The 25,414-nt window shown below is 39.3% G+C and overlaps 1 protein-coding gene across 1 annotated transcript in view; it reads left to right on the top strand.

Annotated features, from left to right (window-relative positions):
• Nucleotides 1–25,414, top strand: part of USP10 (ubiquitin specific peptidase 10) — a 47,375-nt gene that overhangs the window by 11,166 nt on the left and 10,795 nt on the right. Inside the window, exons 2-7 of the mRNA XM_048316565.1 lie at nucleotides 8,579–8,647; nucleotides 11,566–11,611; nucleotides 16,208–17,227; nucleotides 22,815–22,906; nucleotides 24,485–24,594; nucleotides 25,054–25,109. Coding sequence (XP_048172522.1) covers nucleotides 8,579–8,647; nucleotides 11,566–11,611; nucleotides 16,208–17,227; nucleotides 22,815–22,906; nucleotides 24,485–24,594; nucleotides 25,054–25,109 — 1,393 coding nt within the window. The remainder of the gene's footprint in view (nucleotides 1–8,578; nucleotides 8,648–11,565; nucleotides 11,612–16,207; nucleotides 17,228–22,814; nucleotides 22,907–24,484; nucleotides 24,595–25,053; nucleotides 25,110–25,414) is intronic.

Genomic DNA, 25,414 nt, shown 5'->3' with positions numbered 1-25,414 from the left:
ATTTAACATTGCAAGAAAACAGATCGGAAAATGTTACTACTTATCTTTATCACAGGCAGATGTTCTGTGGGTTTGTAGTGGTGGTGGAAAGGTGTCAGAAATTCCTTCTTTTACTCTCCAAAGAGCCAAGAGTTGATGTAATCACCTCTCACAATTCAGTTACCTTCCCTCTTGCTCTTGCCTGGAATGCACTTTCCAGGTATTCCTGCTGTGGTCCCAGAATGCTTGCTCTTCATTGTAGCTCTTGTTTACAACATGTATGTTCCTACCTTAGGTCCCAGGGGAAGGTGCAGGGAAGGCATTTTCTTAGCACCTGATGGTGTGTCATAGGATGCAAATTAAAAGTTGTATAGAAAATGTGAATACAGTTCTCCTGTCAGGGACCACTGCTTTATGATCATATACAAATGCTGCAGTTACATTGCCCTCCTTGTGCTGTGATTGTTTACAGAATAAGATGGTGCCTGTTTTGGTGGGCTTTTTCTTTGTTGTTTTGTGGAACAGAAAAATACCATCTGGGGAAAATCTTAAATGTGAAGCAGCAGAGGTTTTCTGCTGGTGCAGTTCTGGATATGGGAAGATAGGGAACAGCTAAGGGGAACTTTCTGGAACAGCTCTCTCAGAAATGCAGTGGTGTCTGTGTAAGATGGGTTGGTTTTTATTCTTCCACTCCCTTTTTTCTCCCCCCTGCTAACTATACTGACCATTTTAATAGACAACTTCCTTGGGCTGGATGCACTTTGTGGCAGCTGCTGTTTGAAATAGAGGAGTGCCAACAGGCACCTCATTATTGGAAATAGAATGGGGAGTGTACATAAACAGAACTTGTTTGGGTGTAAGAAATTGGCTCGTCTTTTGGCAGGGTTTTGTATGGTTATTGTTCAGTTTGTTGCTCTGACTTGAAATACGTTATATAATTGATAAAAAGAGCACAACCTGCTCTGCTTTTGTGAATATTTGAGTTACAATATTCAGGATAAACTGCTGAGATCCATGTTGTGCCTCCTTTATTACATCAGGCTGTAGGGGCCATTTGGTCATGAAACCTGTCCTTCCAGTAATGTAAGAGTCACAACTGTACTTCCCTACTAGCCAGAGATCTGGCTTTTCCACTGAGCAGAAAATGACTTTTTGAGGATGATAATTCTTTTTTTTTTTTTTTTTTCATGAAGGAATAAAACCCCTCAGATTAATTAATGTGAAATGTGTAGAAAATCTGTAACTTCCTTCAGCTGTAAGAATTCTGTAATAACATCCAAAAAAAAACTGAACTGGGGAAAAAAAAAAGGGAAGGTTCAGTCATGCACTATATTTTTGAGCCTTTGATAGCTTAAATGGTGGGCAGGAGGAGTTGGCACTGACTCATGGGCTTAGGTGACCTACATTTACCTAGCTCTGATCTTTTTCCAGGCACTATGAAGATGTGTTAATGTTCTAGCTTTGAGCTGCAGGCTATTGATAAAGGACTGGCAGCTTCGCTAAGAGTTTGCTTCTGTTTTGTTTCATTTTCAACTGTTAAAAGTTTTGATATGAAACTGCTCCACCTTAAAGTACGGCTTCATTTCCATACATTTGTTTTTATAAAAGTTAGCTTTATTTTTTCATAAGGAGGATATATTGACATGCTTTGCCTAAAAATACTACTATTTAGGCTGTGGTACAACTGTAAATACATGGCCAGTGGTTTTCATAGCTCCTGGTTATGGGATGCTGGTTGTAAATTCAAAATCTTAAAAAAAACCCCCACGTTTGCTGTTGGGGCTCCGTTTCACAATTTTGTCTGTGCTTTTTAAAGCATTTTAGTAATAAGTTTCTTGAGATTCGGGAGTTCGTAAAACCTTGTTGTCTCCAATTAAGTAATCATCTGTGTACTAAGACTTGATGAATTTCAGCTCAGAGGAAAGGACAACCTGAGGGAAGGCTGCTTTTTCCTACATTTTCCATATGAAAGCTGATAAACCCTGAGATACTGGGAGAGAAGTAAGGGGTGAGGAAGCGATGCCTTGTTTGCTGCGGGGATGACTAATGGGAGAGTGTTTTCTCTGCTAATAAAACCCGAGTGCAGTCATATGCATGTGCCCTTTTTTCCTTGCCAGAAAACACACTTCAGTCTGAATGCTTCCTTTTCCTCCTCTACTCCAGTCTGTCCCAGAGCTGTAAGAATAAGTCCACTTTGTAGGAGTAGCTCGGTGGGCAAGATTATATATATAATAGATATATGTATAGCTTAGGGTATGCATCAGCTATTCCATCATTTCAGTTCAAATGTGAACTAGTTTGGCGTGTTCGACCTTCTGCTTAGACGTTTAGTGGTGGCAAGGAATAATCCAGCTGTAAAAGCTGTATTTTTAACTCCTTTATGGAAAAGCAGTTGAAGTGGGAGTATTTGCAGCTTCAACTAATTTGACTGAAGATCTGAAGCTGCTGGGTGGTAGATGAAAGCTGCATTAGTGCTTTCTGAAAGCCGAAGTTGACGCTTCATTTTCCTGGCTTTCTTGTAGCACAGGTGATCCCAGGATGATGATGCATCAGCAGTGCTATTTCTACCCATTTTTCTAGGACAAGCAGCTGTGGAACACGTACTCATCCTCCTTTTATTCCTCTAGGACAGTGTTCGTGCTGCTAGACAGGAACACCAGTGGAGATTTCATTACAGGCGGTGGGGTAACATTAGCATTTAGTTTTTAAAGTGGTTAGGGGGACCACAGCAAAAACCAGTCAGCATGGGGAGAGCTTGCAGGTCAAGTATTTTAACCCTTTGGGGTCTTTTCCCCTCTCCTTGGAATTAGTTCTGTTGCTGCTGCTTTTATCTGTATAGTTAAGATGCTGCTTGGTCAGTTATTACACAAATATAAAAGTACTTTTACTTTCATTCCTGAGTAGTAGAAAACATTTTTTGTGTAATGTGTTTGGTTAATTCCTTTTCTGTAATTTGTGTTAAAATCTAGCTGCAGTTAATACCTTGAAGATGTAAAGGGGATGGTATTGATGAAATGATTTATTCCAAGTGCTGTAGAATCTGCTGGAGTGAGCTGGATGTTACACTGCTGTAATCACATTGGAGAGATTAAGTTGGAAACTGATTCAAGTTTTGTTGTGGCTGGAAACACCAGCAACTGACAGTCAGCAGGATTTGGGATTTGCTCAAAGGAAGGTGTTTAACATGAGTATTTTTGTAGAGAGAATTAATGTTGGGGAGCAGGGACTTGATACAGGGGACTTGATTCCTTGCAGCATGTCAGACTGAACATGGAAATTGGTGACAGAGGCTAAGGAGTGAGTTGGAAACACTGCACCAGCTTTAATAGTCCATCCATTCAATATTCCTGACTTGTATTATAGAAAAAATACATTGCAAATATGTTACACTTTTAGGAACTTTCTCATCTGCGGAGTATTTGTGTAATATTCTAGTCTTAAAATTTTAACTGGACGGAGAGAGTACAGATGCAGTTCTTTTGTTATCCTCTCTTCAGTAACACAGGAGGCAGTTCAGAGCTACAGTTTTAACTGGTTCTTTCAGTTATTTTTAAGAATTTAGTTGTTTGGGGGTTTTTTTTTTTAGTTGTAGTCCCAAGAGTTGTATGACAGTATTTTACATTCAGTGCCCAAACTTCAATTGCAAAATCTTGATAGGTGGAAGTAAGGCAAAGAAATTAAACTTGAAGTACTGGAACACGCATGTCACCAGCAGCTTCATGAGAAAATATACCATTTTAGAATTGCATAAAATATGTTTAATTTTGCAATTTTTTCTTTAGTTAATGTGCTGGTTGTTAGTGTTAGTATTCGAAGGGAAAGATTTTAGGTATGTCCTGTCTGAAACTACCTCATTTTTAAGGTTTATTCAAGCATTGTTAGTTTTATTTTCATCCTTGGTTTCATACATGTGACATCTGCAAGAAGAGATTCACATTTGAAAACTCCCAGAAGTTCAGAACTTGTGTATGTTGAAACCAGTATTTAAAAAAACAGAGTGGAAAGCAGCCCTTGTGAATAATTGTCTCTTTTAAGTGATTGATTATGAAACCTCAATGTGGAAGATACCAGATGGAAAATACATAAATACTTGATTGTGCAGTGTAAGCAAAGTATTTTATTATGTTGGTGTGTGTTTACTCACATCAGTTAAATCTTGGTAATTGTAGTGTGTTTGTTAACATTGTACATCTCTGGCAAATGGTCAGTTTGGGTTACAGTTGAGAATTGCAGAATGGAAGAGATCCATCAGTATGTTTTGGGTTTGGTGGTGTTTTTCCATTCCAAAGGAGAAGTTTGGTAGCACTGACAAGGAAGTGGAAAGGTAGCAGAGGTAGAGCTGTCCTGTGTATCCCCCCCTTTCCAAGAATTCCACAAAGCCTCATTCTTTCCACACACCCCTGCCTCCCCCCAGAGGAGGTTATTATTTTCCATCTGGTTTTTTATACAGTTGCAAGTGGAAGGTCATTGGGATTTGTTTGATACTGTTCTGATACTGCTCTTAGTTTGTGACAGAAATCAAGCTCTCCAGGCTGAGGTGTCCTAAGGGACCCTTGAGCACACTCAGTGCAGGGTCAGTGATGGCTCTGCAGAGTTAAATCATCTGGGGAGGAGTGCATGTGAAATACGTGCTCCCAAAAACGCCAGAGGAATGATTCCTTCGCAGGAGCCAGGACAGACAGCTCTTACATAGGTTGTGGAGAGGGTTTGAGAAGGAGAGGGAGGGCAGATGGGACTGAATTAAGCCTCTTAGGGATTAGGTATCTTTAAAAGTAAGTCTGGGTGTATTGTTACATTCAGAAATTTTCAAAACTTTCTCCCAATGTTCTTTTCAGATTTTCTTCCAAATTCAGTCTTGGTGTGAGACTGGATCTCCTAAGCTTTATTCCTGCTCTCCTGTGAGTGAACACTGACACCATTGACTAGTGTTTAACATGCTTTTCAAGCAGCTGCGTTTTTGTTTGAGGCTATAAATCAAAGTCAATTTTTGAAATCAGGAATTGAATGTTAAACAGTGTTGGAGAAAGCTTGATTTTTGTTCTTTTTTTATTTTGTCTTAACAAGAAATTTGTAGAGAGCTATTAATTAAACTTCAGCTTTCCATGGATAATGTTTTTTAATATTTTGTGTTTGTATGTTGCCAGATCCCCTGAGTTTCTGTGTTATTGATAGGAATAGGCCTGGCTGTTGCTGTCTGGGCCAGGTGAGCTCTGTGCTCATGTGCAGTGCCCAACCTTCGCTCAGGGAGCTGTGCAGTTGCTGGTGCAGGTGAAAGGCTGTTGCTGCCTTGGCACAGCAGTGATGGTGCAGGACAAGCAGCTTATCTCAGGCACAGCACAATCTCTCACCTGCTCCAGGGCTGACCCTGGGCTTTCTGTGTCTGACTCCCACTTCTCCTTGGAGCTTGTGAAGTCCATCTGTTATCCCTGATTGGGACCTTAAAGTAGTGTGACGTACAGGATCAGAGACTGAGACAGCGTGGGGCAGGTTAGTTGGGCATTAAAGGCATCAGTTTGATGTAGTTGTAATGGGTATGTGTTTCTTGCACACTTGAAAATACTAAAATTGGAATTGAAATCATCTGAAATGGGTTTCGCCAAGCTTTGATACGTGCTGATGTATCTCTGCCATGTGTTAAAATGTTATTTATAGAGTGGGGGAGAAATTAATGCTGGTCGTGAGTAGCTTGGTAAGTTGTGTAAGTAATTTAATTAAATGTTTGATGTTCTAAGTATTAGATTTTATTTGTCAGTTTGGAGAAAAAAGGCAACTTTGGGAATTTTGAGATTAGGTGGAGTAATTTTGAGGGTGCAAGCTGGGACCCCAAAAGCTCATGCTAATAATGAGGTTATTCTTGTAAGAGTGTGCTACTTTTTATAAAATCCTAGTCTTCTCTTGCTTAAAATTTCTTATTGGGCATTTCAGGTGCAGGAAAACCTTCTAAATTTGAATTAATGGTGGAGGGTAAGTACTGCAGTAATGCTGATGCTGTTTCAGAGCTCGAGCAATTATTTTCTTACGCAGGTTACTTGTGGAGTGCCAGGTACACTGATTCCTTGGGCTGGATGCATGGATGGGATGGGTGGATGGACAGCAGGCAGGGAGTTACAGTGTCTTTCAAATTACTTAAAATACATTGGTTTTTTCCCCTCTGAATCCTTTGTTTTTTGGTAGGGATTGTTATACTTGCCAAGGGATGTGATATCACAGTTCTTTTTCACTTGAATGCGTAGCTGTGTCTCGAAAAGGGTAGAAAATTCTGTCCAGCTTGCAGAAATTATTTCTGGAGAGATGAGGCTGACTGGAGGCAGAGGAGGTTGGTTAAACTGGGCAGGTTTAATGTCATTGGTCCTATGGCCTCAGGTTTGTTTTGGAACAGTATTTTTGTCAGTTACTGTGCAGAGATCTTTTAACTGGTGACTTAATGAAGGTGTGAGGCATTGGTAAATAAAAACAAATAAATCAGATAAAATTCAGTTTATTTCAAGCCCAGATGGGATGGGTTTTTTGAGCTTTAGTCTGACTAGGACTAGATGTTGGTAAATATTTAAAGTCTTGTTTTAAGTTATGCAGGAAGAGTTGCAAAGACACAAATTTCTCTATATGAATACACCATTAAAACAGTTCATTAAAGTGGTGTTAATGATCACTTTGTTCAGTTTTTTGTCTTGTGTTTCCTCATTAAAAAAGAACCTCAGAAAGAAGTACCAGGCCTGTGATACTTTGCTTTAAAATGTTGTTAAATGAAGTGACTGTATTATATTATTGCATGAAGGAATTAGGGTTGGATTTATGTAACTTTTAATAGACTACACTTGAGATTGTTTTGTTCTGTTGCATGACTGCATCAAAAATACCTCTTAAAACATAATTTAGTGATGAGTCAGCAAGTGATTTTCTTAGGTTTGTTTTTGGAATATGATGAGGTCTAGTTCATGTGCTGCTGAATAAAAATGCCTTGGTTATATTGAGAGCATAAACCAAGCCCGAGTCCTGTGCCAAGAACTGTGAAGCCACTCAGGTACAATTTAGGGATCTGTTGGGTTTGGGGTGTTGGATTCTCCCTTGGTGGGCAGCAGTTGGCTGTGGGAAGAGTTTTTGAAGCATTAAATGTTTAACTGTTCTTCACCCTTTGAATCACAGATGTTCCAGTTTGTTTTGACTGATAGAGCTGTTTGTAGTCTAAACTAGATTACATTACTGTTTTTAAAAACCCTGAAGGCCATTAAAATGGGCACACACTGCCACATGTAAAAGTGATGTGTGATGAATCACTTTTTGTGTAAGAAAACTATGGTTTGTAATTGCTGTGGAATTTGGCTTTCAGTTAAGCTTCGAAATTTCTGAATGTAGATGGCTGTGAGTCGTGTAGACATCAAGTTCCATTGCAATAAACGACCTAAAACTCAGAAAAAAGTCCCGTGATTGGGTTATTGTGTGTGCAGTGTGTGGCGGCAGCCTGCGCTTCAGAAGAGACGATTTCCCAGATTTTAGGAATTCTTTTCTCTGGCTCAACTCCCACTCTGGTTTGTTGTATCTTGATACAGCCAAGCTGAGGATTTACCACGAGCAAGACTTAACTCTGCTGAAAAAGCTTGTCTGGTGGGAGGGTGGAGGAGAGCAAAGAATTGTGCAGAATGACCTTGGGAGAACACGGAGATAAATGGGAGTGGGGACTGTGATGTTCTGGGCCAGACTGACCTGCTTTCATCCACAGCACTTCTGACTAGTGACTCCTAAAGTCAATATCCTTCCACATGCCAAGAGTGGCGTTTTTCAGTCCTCTTTGTCTGTTTTGTCAGTTTATTCAGCTCCTTGTTCAACTTCTTTTTGTCCTAATATCTCTGCCCTGAACGTTTGGGTGCTATTCAGTCAATTACAGCTGGAGGTGGAAGTTTATAGAAACTTCCAGGTGCTGTGAAATGCCAACAGGTCAGGCCTTTTTATTGGGAATCTTTTATTTTCTGTAAATTAAATATAAACTCTCACTTTAGTGTAATTTTCTTTGTGGTCTTGTTAGATACTTTTTTTCAGAGAGTGTCTAGATGCAAAATACCTGAAAAGCTGCAGAAAGATGGGGAAAGATGTTTTATCTTAGGTTTGTTATGGAGAGTTCCTGGAATAACAAAATCATGATATTTAGAGTTTCTAGGCAGTTTCAGTTCTGTGCTTGACCTCTCAGGGACGGTAACTCATCAGTTTAGCAGAACTCTGAAGACGTAATTCTTGGGTTATTTTCTGTTGTGAGGGGTGTCTTTAGAAGGCAAACCAGCCTCTGTGTGGGGCTTGTACGAACTGGTGCAACTCCTCACCCTGCATGATGATTTTAAATTGGTCACAGGATGAGGAGCAGTTTGTGATCACCTCCAATGGGAATTTGAAGGAAAATGCTTTGTATACAGTTTCAGAGCTTAAAGTTATTTGCTAAAGATGTAGGAAGGAACCAAGATGGGAGTTGGGCTGCAAACAGGTAGAGTTTCTGACTCCCAGCACATGGGTCTTTCTAAATTCTAGTATCTTAATGGATTTTAATATGAATTTATTTATTGTATTGAATATAAATAGTCCTTTAACAAAGATCCTTCTCTTTCATTTTTAGTATATTTTTGGGGAGTTCAGCCCTGATGAATTTAATCAGTTCTTTGTGACTCCACGATGCTCTGTTGAGGTAAGATCTACTTTAAACTTGTTTTAGAAATAACATTTGAAAGCTCCATCTCTTGTGTGCATTTGAAATACAACAATACACATACTTCTTTATCATTCACTTGGCTTTCTAATTTACAAACTGAAAATATTATTCAGTAGTCTTCATTCCATGTATGTGGATATTAAGTAAATTTTTAGATATAAATTAATGATTCCACCTTCTGGTTGTCATCTTTCAGAGCTGGAGCAGCTGACAGTAGTGGTAGGATGTTGACAATGAGTTTTCCAGCCCTGTACCTCAGCTTTGGTGGAGTTTTTTTGAGGGGTAGATACTGAGAACTTGCCCAGCAGAGTTCTTGATTGTAAAGTGGGCTTTTAAGTCTTGGGAGCCTTTTGAAGCACAGGGATTCTTAATATTTTGGCCAGGTGAAGCACTGCTAAGCCTCAGAGCTGTGCTCACAAGGAAGGATGTATGTGAGGTCTGAGAAGTGCATCAATAATGAACTAATCAGAGTGATGGAGAGAACCACAGAGTGGAAACAGTTGTCTTTGTGTGTTCGAGTTCATGACCCACTCACATAGTGTTGTAGGCTCTTATTCTCTGTAGTTCTTGGTAGAGAATGATGAAACCATTTTCCGTTGTAGGGAAGAGTTTTATCCCATTGTCCTAATCTCCAGACTTGAAAAATAATTTTCCTCTGGGTCAATTTCCATGTATTTCCTCCAGACATTTCCATTCAAACATTTCAGTCATGCTTCCATTCTGCCCTCTCAACATAAAGGAAACTAACACTCGAGCTGTAGATGGGGAAATCCTTTTGTCACAGTTTACAAACCATTGTTAATGTGACTTAGCTTCCTGTAGCTTAATTTTCCAAGGATAATTAGTGTAATAAACTGCTGAACAATGAAAGGGCACGAAGGGAATGGGGTGGGGTAGGGAGTGAGGGAAGTTCGGTAAGGAAAAAGAGCATTTCTGCCCTTTTAGGGGGAGAGCTGTGTCTCTGGTCTGTGGGAAACAGAAGAGATCTTTAGGTAATACTTGGTAGCTGTGATGATCTTGCTGTTTTCCCACCATAAATGTAGTCACAGCGGTGGGACATTTTCATCCCATGAAATGTCACCTGAAGTGCCCCCCATCAGCTGTTCCAACACTCACCTTGGGGAAGATGAAAATCATATCTTGACTTTTGCAAAGCTGTTCTCTAAGTATGAACCTGCAGCATCTGAACCAGTGTGACTTCATTTTCTGTCTCAGTGTACCACTTACTGGTTGGCTGTCAAAACAAAGAGCTCTTAAACGATGTTCCTTAAGTTTGTCCTTGATCTGGTTCAGTTCAACGTTTTAATTACCTGGATGGTGAAATAAAAATGATGCTTATTAGTTTTGCACTAATTGGTGTAAAAAATTGGTTTGAAAAAGGCAGGGTGAAATTCAAGAAGGACGAGACAGAGATGATAATGCTGCAGTGGTGTTTGACACACATCGTGTTGGGGACAGTCCTGGCATGTGCTGGTGTCCCTCTGAGGTCCCTTAACCACAGACCCAAGGGAGTAGTTAAAGCTAAAGATTGTCTAAAAATGTCCCTTTTACATGTGACATTTGTGACACATGTTCTGTCTCATACCTGTTGGCTGAGATGGTTCACATGACCCTGCTGTACAGAACAAGTCAGCTATGCAAAGGTGCTTTTGATTAATCAGATATGTAGGGGACCAAGAGGCTGACTACTTTTTAAAAAATCTTTCTATTTTCTGAAGGTCTTTGATTGGGATAAAACCAAGAATTGCAAGGTTTATCATAAACTGTTTGTTATAGACATTAAGAGCTCTAAAATTAGATTGAGCCTGTGTTCAGAATTAATATGGATAGTAGGTTCTGAAGCTTGACCCACTGATTCTCATTGTTGACTTGAAAAGATGATATATTAAGATGTATTGAGGTTCATAAACCTCATGGATTTACAGCATGTGTGCTTTTTATATACTTTTGCAATGGAATTTCAGGAACATTTTTCTTGCCGCTTCTGATGCACTGGTGTCTGCAGTGCATTAAGAAGGCAATGTGTAAGTATCTGCAGCTTTAGAGAACTGAAAACTTCAATAAAGAAATCCTTTATTTGTTACACCATTGAATTACTATTTAGAATAGCACTGTAAAGCTGCACTGTCCCCTCAGTGTTCCATCTCCCACTGCAGAACTAGTTCCATGTTCTCCAGGGAGCTGCTGGAATGCAGTGTGGCAATGGCTGCCAGTTCCTGCAGGCACAGGAGAAGCTTTCAGCTGCTGAGGAGGTTTAGGGGCAGGTGGGGGGGATGGGGGTTAGAAATTGCCCACGTGTGGTTACACCATAGCAAGGATTCTGTCAACCCCTGAGTCCATAAAGTGATGCCACTGTTTGGACGAGATGTATTTACAAACTCTGTGCTGTGAGTACATTATGCTTAGACTGATCAATGTGTTCCAGAATCCACCTTAGCTGAAACGTTTCAAGGACCACACTGGAGCAGGTTGAGAGTCAAAAGGTTTAGGTGTGATTGTTGGCTGTGCAAAAGTTTGTTTCATCATTTCACAATTTGGTCTATCCTCAGTTTTTGTATAGAAAGAGGATATGTTCCTCATCCTAAAATCGGGGTGAGTTGATGAAGAAAGATCCTGATGCTGGGAGGTGAATTGCTTGAGAGGTTGGTGAGCCTGTAGTGTGTAACCAAGATAATCTTTATCTTTCAGTACAATGTGGTAATCTGCAAGGACAGCTGAAGCTGCAGTGTGGGATTTGATAAATATAGAAGCATGAGTTCAAGGCATCCTCTCCGAAAATCAAATCTCAATTATGATGTTATTTTTAAAGGATTCGGATGTTTCAAATGAAACTGATATCAAATGTTCATAGATTTGCTTTGCCTTTAAATAAGTTTCATTTCTTTTTTGTACAGCTCCCCCCATACAATGAAACAGTTTCATGTGGTATTAAATCCACAGGTAAGTTTCATGATGGTAAGAAATCAAGATTTTTTTTTTTTAAACTTCAAGGTTATGACACTTTATTGAGATTTACTGTAACCTCTCTTTAATTGTTAGAACTTGCTCAGCACAGGGATATATTAAGCAGGTTGGTTTTTTTAATTCCTTTACTGAATGATATCTGCGAGAGGTTTTGAAAATCCTGCATTGAACTTCAGCTAATTACAGTGGACATCTTACTCCTCCTTGACTGTGCCACAGTCTTAGAGCCCTGTGGAAACACTGTAGGATGTAGCTGTGGAAGTGAGTGGGGCTGAAGAGCCACAGCATGAGTATTTTCTAACAGTTACAGCAAGACTGCTCTGCAAGCAGTGCTCTGTTCTGTGCTCCTTTTGACTCTTGTTTCTGCCTGGTTTGGTTTTTTTTTTTTTTGGAGAATCCTGGTTTGGGTTTTTTTGTCTCTTGATGAAAGTGTGACAATGTAAAAATACATTACAGATTTCCCCTTTTAAAGCTGTAATGCTCACAGGTCTCATCTGCCTCAACTCATACCTCTTACAGCCTGACCTTACTTCAGAGTTATGAGAAATGGACAGGTAGGTAGGAGCTGCCCTGGGATCCTCACTCTATATAGTTTAAACCAAACTGTCACAGTATTTTAAGCAGCAGGTAAATTAGTTTTTTGTTTCCTCCGTGAAGCAGAGGAGAGCAAGGAAGCTGAGACCCAGATGTAAATGAAAATGACTCCAGATCTCCTTAGAAAATCATGCAAGTATCTGACTGAACATTTCTCAAAAGTAGTCAAAAGAGGACCAAACCACACATTAATGTTTAAGAACACCTGATCATTGTGCTTGGAGACTTTGGCCTTGCATTTAAAGATAAACAAGATAGGCAGTCAGAAAGAAGGACCACAGGTCCCATTTGAAAGCAGATCAGCAACACTTCTGACAATTCAGGAGTTTTATTTAGTACAAGACTAGTTTTAGGATCCTGAGTAGTTTTAAGTAGGAGTTAGAAAGGGTCTTTAAAAAGCCCATATGGTGTGAATTGTCTGTTGGTGACAGGGGCATCTAGTCACATATTGCTTTGTCTAACTGGATTCAAGTTTTGTTCTTTCAGACTGAGATTTTAACGTTCACAAGCCATACAGAAAGTTGGTTTGTACAAATGTCTTTCAGATCATTCCTAGACCTTGAGAGAACCCCTCCCAGCCCTGAGATTAGGTAATGACAGCAAATTAGGTTTTGCTTGAAAAATGTCTTTAACAAGCTTGCACTGTACTGTGCATGCACATTATCACTGTGATGGCTGCATAGGAAGCTGTGCAAACTAAACTGGAATGCTTGTTTATGCAGAATATTTATATTTATAAATGATGACACACCCGTACCATGTTACCATTCCCCATAGTCTTCATTTTTTTCCATACTTATCTTCAGTGTTTAACTTCATTACAGAATTAGAATATCTGTTAATACCTACTAGGAGTAATCAAATCATGGCTTAAGCTCTAATATGCAGAACTCTGTTCACACTAATTAGTACTGTGCATTCACAGATTCTGGGGTTGTACATAGACTGTCCTTGGAGCATCTGTCGGTGCTTGTTTCAATATGTGTGCTGTGTTGTTCACGGCAGAGAGATCTGTTTCAGTCCATTCAGAAATAGAGCTGTGAACTAGGTTGAAACAAAGATGCCCTGAAGCAAAGTGGAAAGTCAAAACAAATAAGGAAAAAAAATTACCTCTTACTTTTCTCAAATGAACTTGACAATCTTACAGCAAATGAGCTTCTGCCAGTCATTCCATAGACTAACTATGCAGTAGCTACTGTTATTTATTATTCTAATCCTGCTGTAAGGTGCAAAGATTAATTGCTCAGCTGTAACTTCCTAATTCGTGTGTTAAATGCTACAACATCAGTTATGCTCTTGGCAAGGTTTCAGCCTACATCGTTCATTGTGCCATAACTGTAAGGGATTTGTTCTGTTTTCCGCTCCCCACTAGCCCTGAGTGGGCTCTTGTGATTGTTTAGTGTACAATAAACTGATAAATTCACCAAAACTAGAAAAAATGCTCCCTTAGATGATGTTTTTTGCTAGGTTAGCTTTGGGTCACACAAGTGCTGGGAGCTTGCTGGGGAGAGAGGAGCAGGACAGGGGTACAGATGTGACAGCTTGTACTTTGGGCTGTGATAGACTTGGCTCACCCATGAAGGGAAGCCACATTCTTTGTTTTGAAGCAGTTATTGCATTTTTTAACATGGATTTTGGAAAAGAAGTAGTCCTGGATTATTTGAAGTGGTAGGACTTGACATGTGCCCAATAATTCATTTGTATCAAGGCAGGAGGAATATTTGATGTTACCAGTTGTTGCCTGTGCTTTGTGCTGTTGTAACAAAGGGTAGAAAGAACCAGCTCTTGGTTCATGCTTGAGCTAAGGAGTCACTCCATAAACAGATGAACTAATGAGGAATGGTTTTGTTGTGGTTTTATATCTCTTAAATCCCCCAAAACTTTGCATTTGCAAGCAGAGAAAGCTGTGGCTGGTTTGGAGCTGTGTGTGCACAGCCAGCTCAGGCTCTGTGGCATTGACAGCCCCTGGAACAGGAGGTGCTGCCTGAGCTCTCCCAGCCCTTCCCTCTTCAGTGCAGATCAGGCACAGCTTCCCCCCTCCCTGGCTCCAGGCTGCTGATTTTTTAAAAAAGAAACTTCAGCCCTCTCTTCTGGGTGGTGATGGCTTGTCAGTGATTGCAGAAGTGGTTGGTGAATGGCAGAGAGGGTGTTAAACATGCTTTCTCACAGGGAGAGGGAAAAAAATTAGAAATTTGAAATTCACTCTCTTCTTAAGATGATTTAGAGAATCCAGATATGTGTGGAATTTTTACCCTTTTTTGTTTTCAAAAAGTCTCCTTTAGTCTGACTGGCAACAAGATTGAAGTTGGTATGTGACGTGTTTGCTTCTCGTTTAGTCAGGTTAATAGATCAAAGCAGAAAAGCAATTAACATCTTTATAATTTGTTCTTAAATCATAATATGTTGGTATCGCATGGATAAGTCAGACCTCAACACATGTTGAATGTTTGTTACTCTTCATTTGATATTAAAAAATACAGATTCTTGTTCCTGTCACATTTTTTAAAACTAAAATATTTGTTAGCAGACTTTTCTAGGAAGTATCCAGAGAGTTGCAGAACTCTTCCATTGACAGTCGTATATCAAAATATCCTCCACTAGATTGTTTTCCCATAGGATTATTTCCTTAGATGTGTGAATGAATAACTTCTTTTCTGGGACCTGTTGGTTGCTTTTTGTTGTGTTTAAAAAAAAATCCACCTCATTTTAGTGAGTCTGTGGTGTACTTGAAAATATTCATTTGTTGGCATGTCATGCATAATGTAAGTTGCACAAAGTCTTAAAAGTTTAGTGGTGTATCCACTTACATTCCTTTGGAATTAATATCTAATGTTGTTTGGTTCTGCAGCAAGTCTTAAAAATCGGCAATGCGTGTTTCAGCCCCCATTGTTGAGGAAACACAAAATACTAAAATGTAATGTCTTTGAAACAGTAACATAGATACCATAAAGACCTACAGAGCTTTAAAATGTCAACTTACCTTCAAAATTCCTGAAACTGTTTCATTAATTTTCTATCTTTGATAGTTACAGAAATAGTTGTAGCTGAAGTATTCAGTGTTACCAGTTAGCACACATACATTATAACAATAAATTCCATGAAATTGCAGAACTTGGTGACTGAAAATATTTTGTGATACTGCAGCGTGCCATGAGAATATTTCTTAGTGTTTCTTTAGTTCCAAGGCAAATAAATAAATCAATAAAACAAAAAAAACTGTTCATATTTTTTCAATACAACTCCTATATACAAGTTGAATGTTGATTTTATGTTGAGGAGTATCTGTTGTATTTCATGTCGTAAAATCCTGGACTTGTATATATCATTACTCTTACATAGTAACAAATCCAATTGTGATAAAATTAAAGAAGTTATCAGTGAGCCTAGAGGTTCAAAAGCTTTAATTGCAGTGTTCCACAAAAGCTTTAATTGCAGTGTTCCAGGCAATTAATGAAAATATTTTTCTGTTATTAAGGATTGTGATAAATCTTTGATTGTGATAAATCACACCAGGAAAACGAAACCCAGCCCCTCAAGAACCAAACCTCAGATGGGGGAAAGTTAAAAAGGCAAAGGCTTAGATTTTGTCATTGTCAGTTGAACAGACTGGCTTGAGAAAAAGCATGGAGTAAAGTATTACACCATATTTTATAGGCAATTATCCAATAATTAATTTATTGCAGATTATTCCTATAGTCATTGGACTTTAATAGTTTTCCTTAAGAGGTGACTTTAATAGGGGTTATGTGCAGGAGCTGTGCAGTGATTTGGAAATTACATAACTCCTGTTAAGAAAACCTGAATCTTTAAGAAAATGATCTTACGAAAGCCTTCTTGATTGAGAATGAGAATTACTTTTGTTTGGAGAAATGTAGTTTGTTTTTGGAGTTACAGGAAAATAGGGAGGTTTTTTTCCTTGTTTTTGTAGCTTTTTGATTCAGTGTGATTCTCTTAACAGATTTGCTTTCTCTTGTCCAGGGGAAGAGTATCAGAGAATTGAATTTGGTGTTAATGAAGTTATTGAGACTCAGTCATCTGTCCTAAATAACACCGACTACAGTATTTCAAGTACTCTGAATCCTCAGGCTCCAGAATTCATTCTCAGCTGTGCACCTGCTCAGAAAACTCCAGATGATGCTCTCAGCGACACAAACTACAACTCCATTGACTGCCAGTTCAGTGACCCCACCCTGGCTCTGGACAGCGGCTCCAACGCTGAAAACGACAGCTTGGCTGGAGGCCTTGGGCAGAGGGAGCGGAAAAAGAAGAAAAAAAGACCCCCTGGATACTACAGTTACTTGGAAGATGTCCCTGACGGCGTGGCTGCCCCGGAGGCGCTGGTGAACGGCCACGCCACGGCCGCCGGACTCAACAGCCTGAGCACGGAGGACACGGAGCTGGCAGGAGACCTCCCCTCCCTGGCCACGCCGAGGACTTGCAGCAGCCCCGCCAGCTCTGTGGACTTCCTGGCCGGAGCTGCGTGTGCCGAGCCCGGCGCCGCAGCCCCCGGCAGGACTGCCGGGCAGCCCGAGGTATGCCGCCTTCCTAATTCTGAACAGTTTTGCCTCCCCTCAGAGGCCATCAGAGATAGCCCCCTAAGGACAGCTGTTGTACAGTCTTATGCTGGTACTGATACTACTGAAACTCTTGGCGTTACTAATGGACAAACACTTGAATCCTCTGGTGAGGACACAGCTGCCAATGGGGTAGAATTGCACACTGTGGAAAGCACTGACTCAGACCAAGCTAAGCCTGAGGAAGCTTCACCTACTACTGAGGCAACGGTCCCGCTTGCAGGATCAGTCCCTGTTAATCAGCCTGCAAAATCGTGGGCTAGTCTTTTTCACAATTCCAAGCCCTCTGCTTCCACATCTGTGGTCTATGTTGAGACTAAGTATACCCCTCCTGCCACATCTCCTCTGGTCCCTGAAAAACAGGTTGAAGTCAAAGAGGGACCTGTTCCAGTTTCAGAGGATCCTGTAGCCATAAAGATTGCAGGTATAGTTAATACACACGAGTGGATGTTACACTGGAAGGGTATTAACTCTGCTTGTAAACAGGAGCGTGCAATATTGATAGAGAACATTCCTCTGGTAAATGAGCCGACTGTTCAAACACTGCATGAAGGATGTCATTTGAATAAGCCAATTTGTATCCCCCTGAGTAAACATTCCAACCAGGCATTGCCATGTCATTATCCCAGATACGGTGAAACTACTGCTGCTTGTCAAACAACTTGTCAGACAGTCTGTGCAAGTGATCTGTGGTTTGAAATAGGCTGGTTGTGTTCAGCTCTGTGCTGTTATAAAAAGGAGACTATGTTAGAAAGGTTTGTTCTGAAAATGGTGTGTTATATTATCCAGTATTTACAGTTTTGCAGTGTGTTCCATTACAGGAAGAGTGTTACTATTTTTATACCAAAGTAGCTGAAATTCCTGGGCACTAAACAGCAGTTGAAGTGTAATGTCTACATAGGTCTTGCTTCAGAAATTTCTATTCAGGAAATATCATATTTACGAAGATGCTGTTTGAGAGGTCTGTCCTTCCAATTTCAGCATTATCTTTAACCATTACAAACAGTATTGCTTTATCCATAACCAGTGCTAGCTATTGCCAGTTGAGGAATTACCCTAAGGGGCTGTCCAGAGGGGACATCAGGACAGGGAATGAGTGATGCAAAGGTTTTGATTCCTGGTCCTGTCATATTTTTCCTAATGGGAAATGCTAGAAAGTGCAGGAGGTTGTTTGTACAGATTCAGCCAGAAACTGTTAAGTTCTCCCAGTTGGGTGCATTTTGTGTCACTGACTCATGAGTGTTTGAACCAAAGTAATTATTTTAAATCTGTGAAGTGGTCTATGTGTGAGAAAGCTTGTGCAGAATCCTGCTGTTTATGCTACAAGCTAATTTACAAGTACAGTGCTGTTTTCAATGTGACAGCTTCAAGTCAGATTTCCACTCTTAACAGACCTGGAGATGATGTTCAGAGTGCCCAGAAGTGTGTGCTGCCTCTCCTTCCCTCCTTGCTCAGCAATGGTTTCATTACTCAGAATTGTCTGTTGAGAGAAAAGCTGTCAGAATAATTAATATTTCAGAGTGTTTTCCACTTAGGTGTCACAAACACTGTATTAATATATATATATATATAAAAGCAGGTGATTACAGTCTGTATGAACCCATATGAAGAATGTTGTCTTAAAATCTCAATCTATCATTTGGTAATGATTTTTAACTTAAAACTATTTTGTGACAGTCATAAAGCTAGGATTGCTTACCATTATAAATGGAAAAGATTTATTATCTTGTCCAGGTTGTTCCAGTTCTAAGTTAACTTTCTAGACTTTCACTGTTTCTGTACTACTTTTTGCCACCAGGTGGGAGCAGAGCTTTTTATTTTGTCTTCAATGCAGTAAAACACAAATGTAACTTTTATCCCATTTTCTTCTTCACCTTCACTATTAGCTTGCTGTTTGGGCAGAGGAATAATCTGAGTATAGATAAAAGGAATTCATCTGCTCATTGTAGCTGATTTAGGTAGGAGCTAATGCTGCAATTCCTGTAATTCAGATGCTGCTGCTTTCAGTGTAAAATGTTCACTTGAAGGTCTGAATGCCATGTAATCAGTGCTTTGCTGTGTGCAAAAAGGTGTTTTTCTTTATTTTCTTTATATGTACTTGAGTGTTCTCTGTCCTGTTTGGAAAGCAGGTACCTGAGTGCTTTGTTCATACACCCACACTCAAAAATGTGTTACAGGAGTTCCAGTTCGTGATTTCCAAACAGGTCGTTTGCTCTGTTCTGTACATATTTAATTCCAAATCTCCTGCCTTGGTGAGCATCACTGTGTGAGGGTACATAGAGGTCTGTGTGTTTGTCAGAGAGAGCTGCTGGTGGGTGCCTTGTTTTCTCTGTGCCTGAGTTGAGATCATCCTCGTGGATTTGCTGGGAGTTCAGCAGCTTCAACTCATGCCAATGGGAATGAATTTTTGACCCCAAGTGCCGTTGGGTGCTGGACACAGGTAAACTCTACACCTGCAGTATCTTGAGTTAACAGGCAAAATTAATAAATCAAATTAACAAACAACCCAGTGTTGGAGTGCTGAGGTCCTTCTGTACAGCTTTTATTTAGAACAGGTGCTCAGCACACAAGAGGTGAAGTTGCTTTTCCAGGGACAAATTTCAACAGAGAGAGGTTAACGATTCACAGCCACCTTGAAGATAATGTAATGCTGCTTGATTCAGCCTGCAGAGATCTGTCGTTTCTTTGGCCTCAAATTTAGACACAAGCTACACAAGGTGAGGAGGTGACCAGGACTAGAAAATAAATAGAACAGACAGATTTCATGTTAATCTTGATGAGAAATACCGAAGACTTAATTTTAACAAGTGTCCAAGATGTATCAGCTGTGCAGCTGCTGCACTTGTGTGTTTAGAAAGGGGCAACTGTAGTAATTATGCACCACAGCCTAATTTAGATGCTAGAACAAACATTTAATAATGAATATCTAAGGGATAGTAAGGTTATAAATGGTATTGGTAAAAAATAAGACTCTTCAAGGCTTTACTTGCCACATTTCACAATTGGTCCCCTACAATTATAACCTGATAATTAATAATGCCTTATGTAATGCTGTAAATAAGCTAAGAAATAAGTGTTTGGAAAACTGTCAATTCTCTGAGTAGTCTTTTAACTGTTCTTGGTAATCTTAGGAAAAATTGCGGAGAAAGAATCTAAAACCATTTTCTGAATCCTGTTCTCTTGCAGTGTTTTCACTGTGGATGATGGAGGTAACAGTGCCCATAAAATCTGTTTACAGCAGGCAGGATTTCAGATGAATCGAAGAACAGAAACATTTAAGATCTGACTAAATCCGGAATGATTTTAAATTAGAAGGAAGGGAATCCAGTAAATGCAAGTATGGAAGGATACAGCAGAACAGAAACCAAATGCAAGTACAATGTGACAAACTAATTGTAGAAGTATTAGAGAAAAGGATCTGGGAGTTTTAGGGAGTTGATGGGTGTCTTTAGTACTGCTGAAGAAGACAAAGTTTGTTGTTTTTTTTCCCCGTGTGTGTTAATAACAATTTACATTGAAAACATGGAAGATAACTTAATTCTGCTGTTAAGGACTTGATGCAATGGCAGTCTTTGGGCATTCCTTCTGAAGGAAAATTTCACTGTGCAGCAGCAAAAATGGAAGTAAGATTTAAACACCATGTGGGCAAATATGGAAAATTTGGATTTAATTTGTGTCAGATGATTTTGTTGGAGTGACCATGGATGTAAATCAAAATGCACAAAACAAATTCATAAAGAAGATGGCAACTCACAGTTCTGCCAAGACTAGTGATTAACAAAAAATAAGTTCAGATTGTAAGAAAGGTGTTTCAGTGTTACATAGTAGAAGATTTTTTTCTCATTGTAAAGATGGGTAAATGCTTAGAGCAAGGAGTTGTGGAGACATCCAGGGTCTGGGGGGGTTTATAAACCTCAGAAACGCAGCCTCTTGCACATTCAAACTGCATTCTTACAGAAATGTTTTTGTTTAGAGTCATCCCAGCAGTGTTGTCCTGGGATTTTTTAGTCACTGCCCAGATTTGAGGAAAGATCTGAGTGACAGACACAATGTTCTTTAAATCAGGGCCTTAAGCCAAGTGTTCAGTTCCTAACTTGTAACCACCTTTATCTCTTCAGCATGGACACCGTATCCACAGGGCTTCTCTCATTAAATTTTGGACTTGCTTTGATTAGGAAATCACCTTTTTAAAAAAAAAATTGAGAGATATTTGTTATCAGAACCCAGTGAATGAACTTTAGCAAAATGCTTTCTGTTACCGACAGAAATATCTAAATATTGCCTCATTTCACAAGTCAGCACCCTCCAAAAGAAATGAATTTTCTGGGTAATGACAAGAGCTTTCCAACAGGTTTTGAACTTCTAAGATTTTCTCACGGTTGTAAGTGTATTTTTCTTCTGATACTCTTGTAAAAGTTGTTCTTGTTACCGTGTAAATGTTTGATGTAGATTGGAAATGTGCTACTGAATGTAATTGCTGTACACAAACCCAAGCCTTTGTTAAAAGAAGCAAAACTCCCAGGAATTGCACTGGAGCCTGTCCACAAAGCAGCTTTGTGACCACAAGAGGATGCTAAAGGTCCTAATAATATCTTTATTTAGCATGATGCAAAAATAGAGAAGAAAATAATTAATGTAAAAAGTTATTGATAGACATGAAAAACAGAAACTTTCCCATTACTTTTATCCTTATTTTCAACAGTGATGAGTTAATACTGTATGTGTGAACACAGTTCAAATGTTGCTGCTCTAACAATACATTCTGAAGTACTTTAGCAGTAATTTAATAACATATTTTAGCCCTCATAGAAAAGAATCTTCTGCATCTGTGCTACATCTTCCATTTTACATTTCTTTGCGGTCTGCTCTTTCAGGTGGCATGTTCTTGATGTAATAGATAACTGAATTTAAAATTCTCTATTTTTTTGTCACTTCTCTTTGGTTAGAACTGGCGTTACCTGTAGGAAATATGATCTTATAGATAGGGAGATAGCTTGGAAGTAGAACGACGTGGATTTTGTTTGCAGTTCTGCCACCTCCTCTGCTTAGTTACAGCTTTGTACTTCTGTTTTTGTACCTATGTCATGTCATTTTATCTGTTTAGTCCTTTAATGAAGAGTTCAAACTCTTCCAGCTTATGGGTAATAGAGCCCCTCCCATTTATTACAAAAATAAATAACCCCCTCGGTATACAATTGCTATATTTACTTGCAATTTGTATTTTGTCTTGTATACATCTTGTCCTTGTTTTGCAAGTTTAAAGCGTATGAGCTCCAATATTTTCTTCAAACAGTTCTTATTTAGGTACCTAAATAACAGGTCAGGATTCCTGGAAAAGCTGCCTGTGTTGCTCTTGGTTTCATAACTGGGACAGACTAATGTGCAGTGGTTTCTAAGTTTTAAACTTGGGCCTTTGCTGCACACTTTGAAATCAGGAAAGAGTAGGAATTCTGTTGTAAAAGGCTGTTATCTCGTAGATTTTGGAAGTCTTAAATAAAACAGGCTGTTCTGAAGAACAGAGCACATCTGTCTCTGTGTTTGCACTGAGATGATTTTGTTGTAAGACAGTGGATGGTGAAACTTCTAAACTGAGACCGCTGCGTTGGCTTCATCTCTTCAAAGCAGAAACGTGTGGGAAAAGCTTCATAAAACTGGTGACAAGTGATTCCAGCTAATGGCATTTTATATCTATGTATGTATCTATGTAGCAATATAAATAAAATATCTGGATTTAAGTAAACAAACATCCAGATCAGTAGGTCTTGTTTTTGGAATGACAGTGATCAGTTTTGTACCAGCATCTCCTGATCCGAATCCCGGGATGTCTTCAGTGGAAGAAATAACGTCTGATTTGGAATGTGAGCAGTGGTTAAATGGAGTGAAAATCATTTGCTGAGGTTTCTGGGAATCTTGTTCATTGATTTGAATTACTGTGTAATGCTGCAGCGGATATTTGCTTGATGGCCACGTGAGTTTTGTTGATGCTCAATTTACTGTTTCTCATTCTGCAGAAATACTGGAAAATGTAAGACTAATACATAAACCAGTGTCTTTGCAACCCCGAGGGCTGATCAACAAAGGAAACTGGTGCTACATCAATGCTGTATCCTTCCCTGGGAAAAAATTAATGCTCTTAAGTTAATATTTGTATATTATATCTGTCAGAGTTTTTCTGGATTGTTCTGGTAAGTATTTTATAAAAGTGTTTGTTTTCCCAGATCCCGCTCCTGTGGTTAAAATGTTGAAGTGTAGCAGCCAGAAATCCAGGGGGATTTTGGATCGTTGAACCTGGTGTGCAGGGTTCCCCTGCAATCCTGTTTGCAGTTTGTTACCTGTGTCAGAATATTTCAGAACTGTAGCTTCTCCTGACCGGAAGCCTTGTAATTAATTCCTAGCAGTGTTCCCCCATGGCTCTGTGCATCCATTTAAGTGGTTATTTCTCTTTTGCACTTGAAGTAACTGTTCTTACTCTTGGGCTTTGTTTTGCAGTGTAAGGGGATCATTTGGGTTTGTGGTGAGCAGGTTGTCACTGTCGTATCACCTGTGTAAAGCACCAGTTAAATTAATCCTTCTACATATGGAAGATGAGCTTGCTCTTAATGAGTTGTATTCCCCTGCAAAAATAACTTTTACCCTGAGAAGCAGAAAGCACCCTCCCTCAGTGCTATATTTTGATATTAATAAAAATAATTTAAACAATTTAAAAATCAATATTTTTATAATAAATTAAAAATTAATAATTAATAATTAAAAAAATTATCTCCCATGTCAGCAAGGCTACTGCAAGTGACACTTGGGATACTTCTAGTTCTGGTACTGCTAGTGAAAAATACTGTACATCAATTTCAAGACTGATCATGGCAGACCCTAATAAACCATTTCCAGACCAACGACTGTGCTTTAAACTAAAGCTTTTATCTTATATAACCAGTTCTGCACTCATTTGGTTACATACGCTACATCTTAGCTCCCATTTTTTCAATCTTGAAGTTTTACATGGGAATTTATTACTCAGTTTTTGCACACTGTAGGAATCAAATTAATCTCACTCTTCAGCTATTGAGATCAATGCCTTTTTTTGTCATTTCCCTTTCCCTCCATTTTTTAAATGCATTTCCTCTGTTCACTGCTCTCACCAACTAGCATAGATTGTGATGTTTTTAGAGTATTACTCTTCCAGCACACTCTGGAGTTTTCAAGGTTGCTCCCAACTCTTTGCAGTGCAGAATGTCTCGCATCTCAGTGGGTTTTGCTTTGGTTGCAGGGGTGACTCAGCACCTTTAAGTTTCAGCTGATTTCTTCCATTCTTCTCAGAAAATGTGTTCCAGGTTCTCTCCTGCCAATTTTCAAATGGTTAATTTTATAAAGTTTTTCCTATGAAGGTTCTTTTCCTCTCCTGCTCCTGGATGAAATGTTTCCTTACCCATTAACTAAAGTTTTTGCCATGATTAAAATGTTGGTGAAATCACTGCATGTTACAAGATGCTGGTGTTTTTTTAGTATAACTTCTGTACATTGCTGGTTAATGTTGTGATAAAGCTTCATCCTCTTTTCCAGTTTAATTCTTTGATTGATCTACATAATATAAATACAGCTCTGTTTTGCATATCATTTTGCATATAATTATTTGGTTAATACACAGGTGCCATTTTGTGCATATTTCCTTAATGCCACTGCATAGACCCTGCAAGCCTTGGTTGCTTGCCCTCCAATGTATCATTTAATGAAGTCCATTCCAATGTATTCCAAATCGCAGAGGCCGTGCACCTCCACACCAATGCTAGACAGTTTGTAAGTAGCTTGGGAAAAAGGAATGAAAGTCTGGGATCTGACTAAACTCATTCAGGAATACCTAACAATGACTGTTGTTAGAAGTTCATATGTATCCAGAAGTTTTTTGTGTGTTTTTGGGTGACACTTTTGTAATGAACTTGGTGATTTACAACTGCGTGGCTTGTCAAGGAAGATAATTCCTGTTGCCTTGGGAGTACCAGTGTTATGTAGTGTTTAATATGCAGAAAGGAAGTGTGAGAGGTGCAAGGACCAGCCCAAAGACCAAACCCAAGACCTGGGTTTCACTGCAATGATCAGGTTGATTTTTATGTCTGAACTTCACCCAGATTTCGTGGTGATACGCTTTGGTTTTATTGTCTTTTGGCAGTCAGAATGACAACAAGCTAATTTTAGTACTTGTCCTTCTAAGTCTCAAATTGCCGCTCATGTCCAGTTGTTGCTTCCCTTCTGTTTCAGTGTTCGTTTAATGAATGAATTCACTAATATGCCTGTACCTCCTAAAGCAAAGCAAGGTGAGTGGGAACAGGAGCACAAAGCATAAAATGATGGGGAGAAGCCTTTGGGGTAAAGATCTGCATTGGGGGAGGTGTTGCACTTTAGATTTTTTTTCTTCTGTTTGGCAGACCAAATGTACAAGTGCCAAAAGAACAGTTTTTGTTGAAAGTTCCCTTAATTGTGAAGATATCTTCTAAGAATATGCCCTTTCTAAGAAAATCATTTGATACTCCCTGTATTTTCCTCCACTTCCTTGCATACTTCCAGCTGTTTGTTTATCAGATTGCTCAATTCTGCTCCTTAAATCCTGAACACTCACTTT

The sequence above is a fragment of the Corvus hawaiiensis genome, chromosome 12 (assembly GCF_020740725.1).
Source record: "Corvus hawaiiensis isolate bCorHaw1 chromosome 12, bCorHaw1.pri.cur, whole genome shotgun sequence".
Classification (NCBI taxonomy): Eukaryota; Metazoa; Chordata; class Aves; order Passeriformes; family Corvidae; genus Corvus; species Corvus hawaiiensis.
This window is presented reverse-complemented; position numbering and strand designations above follow the sequence as displayed.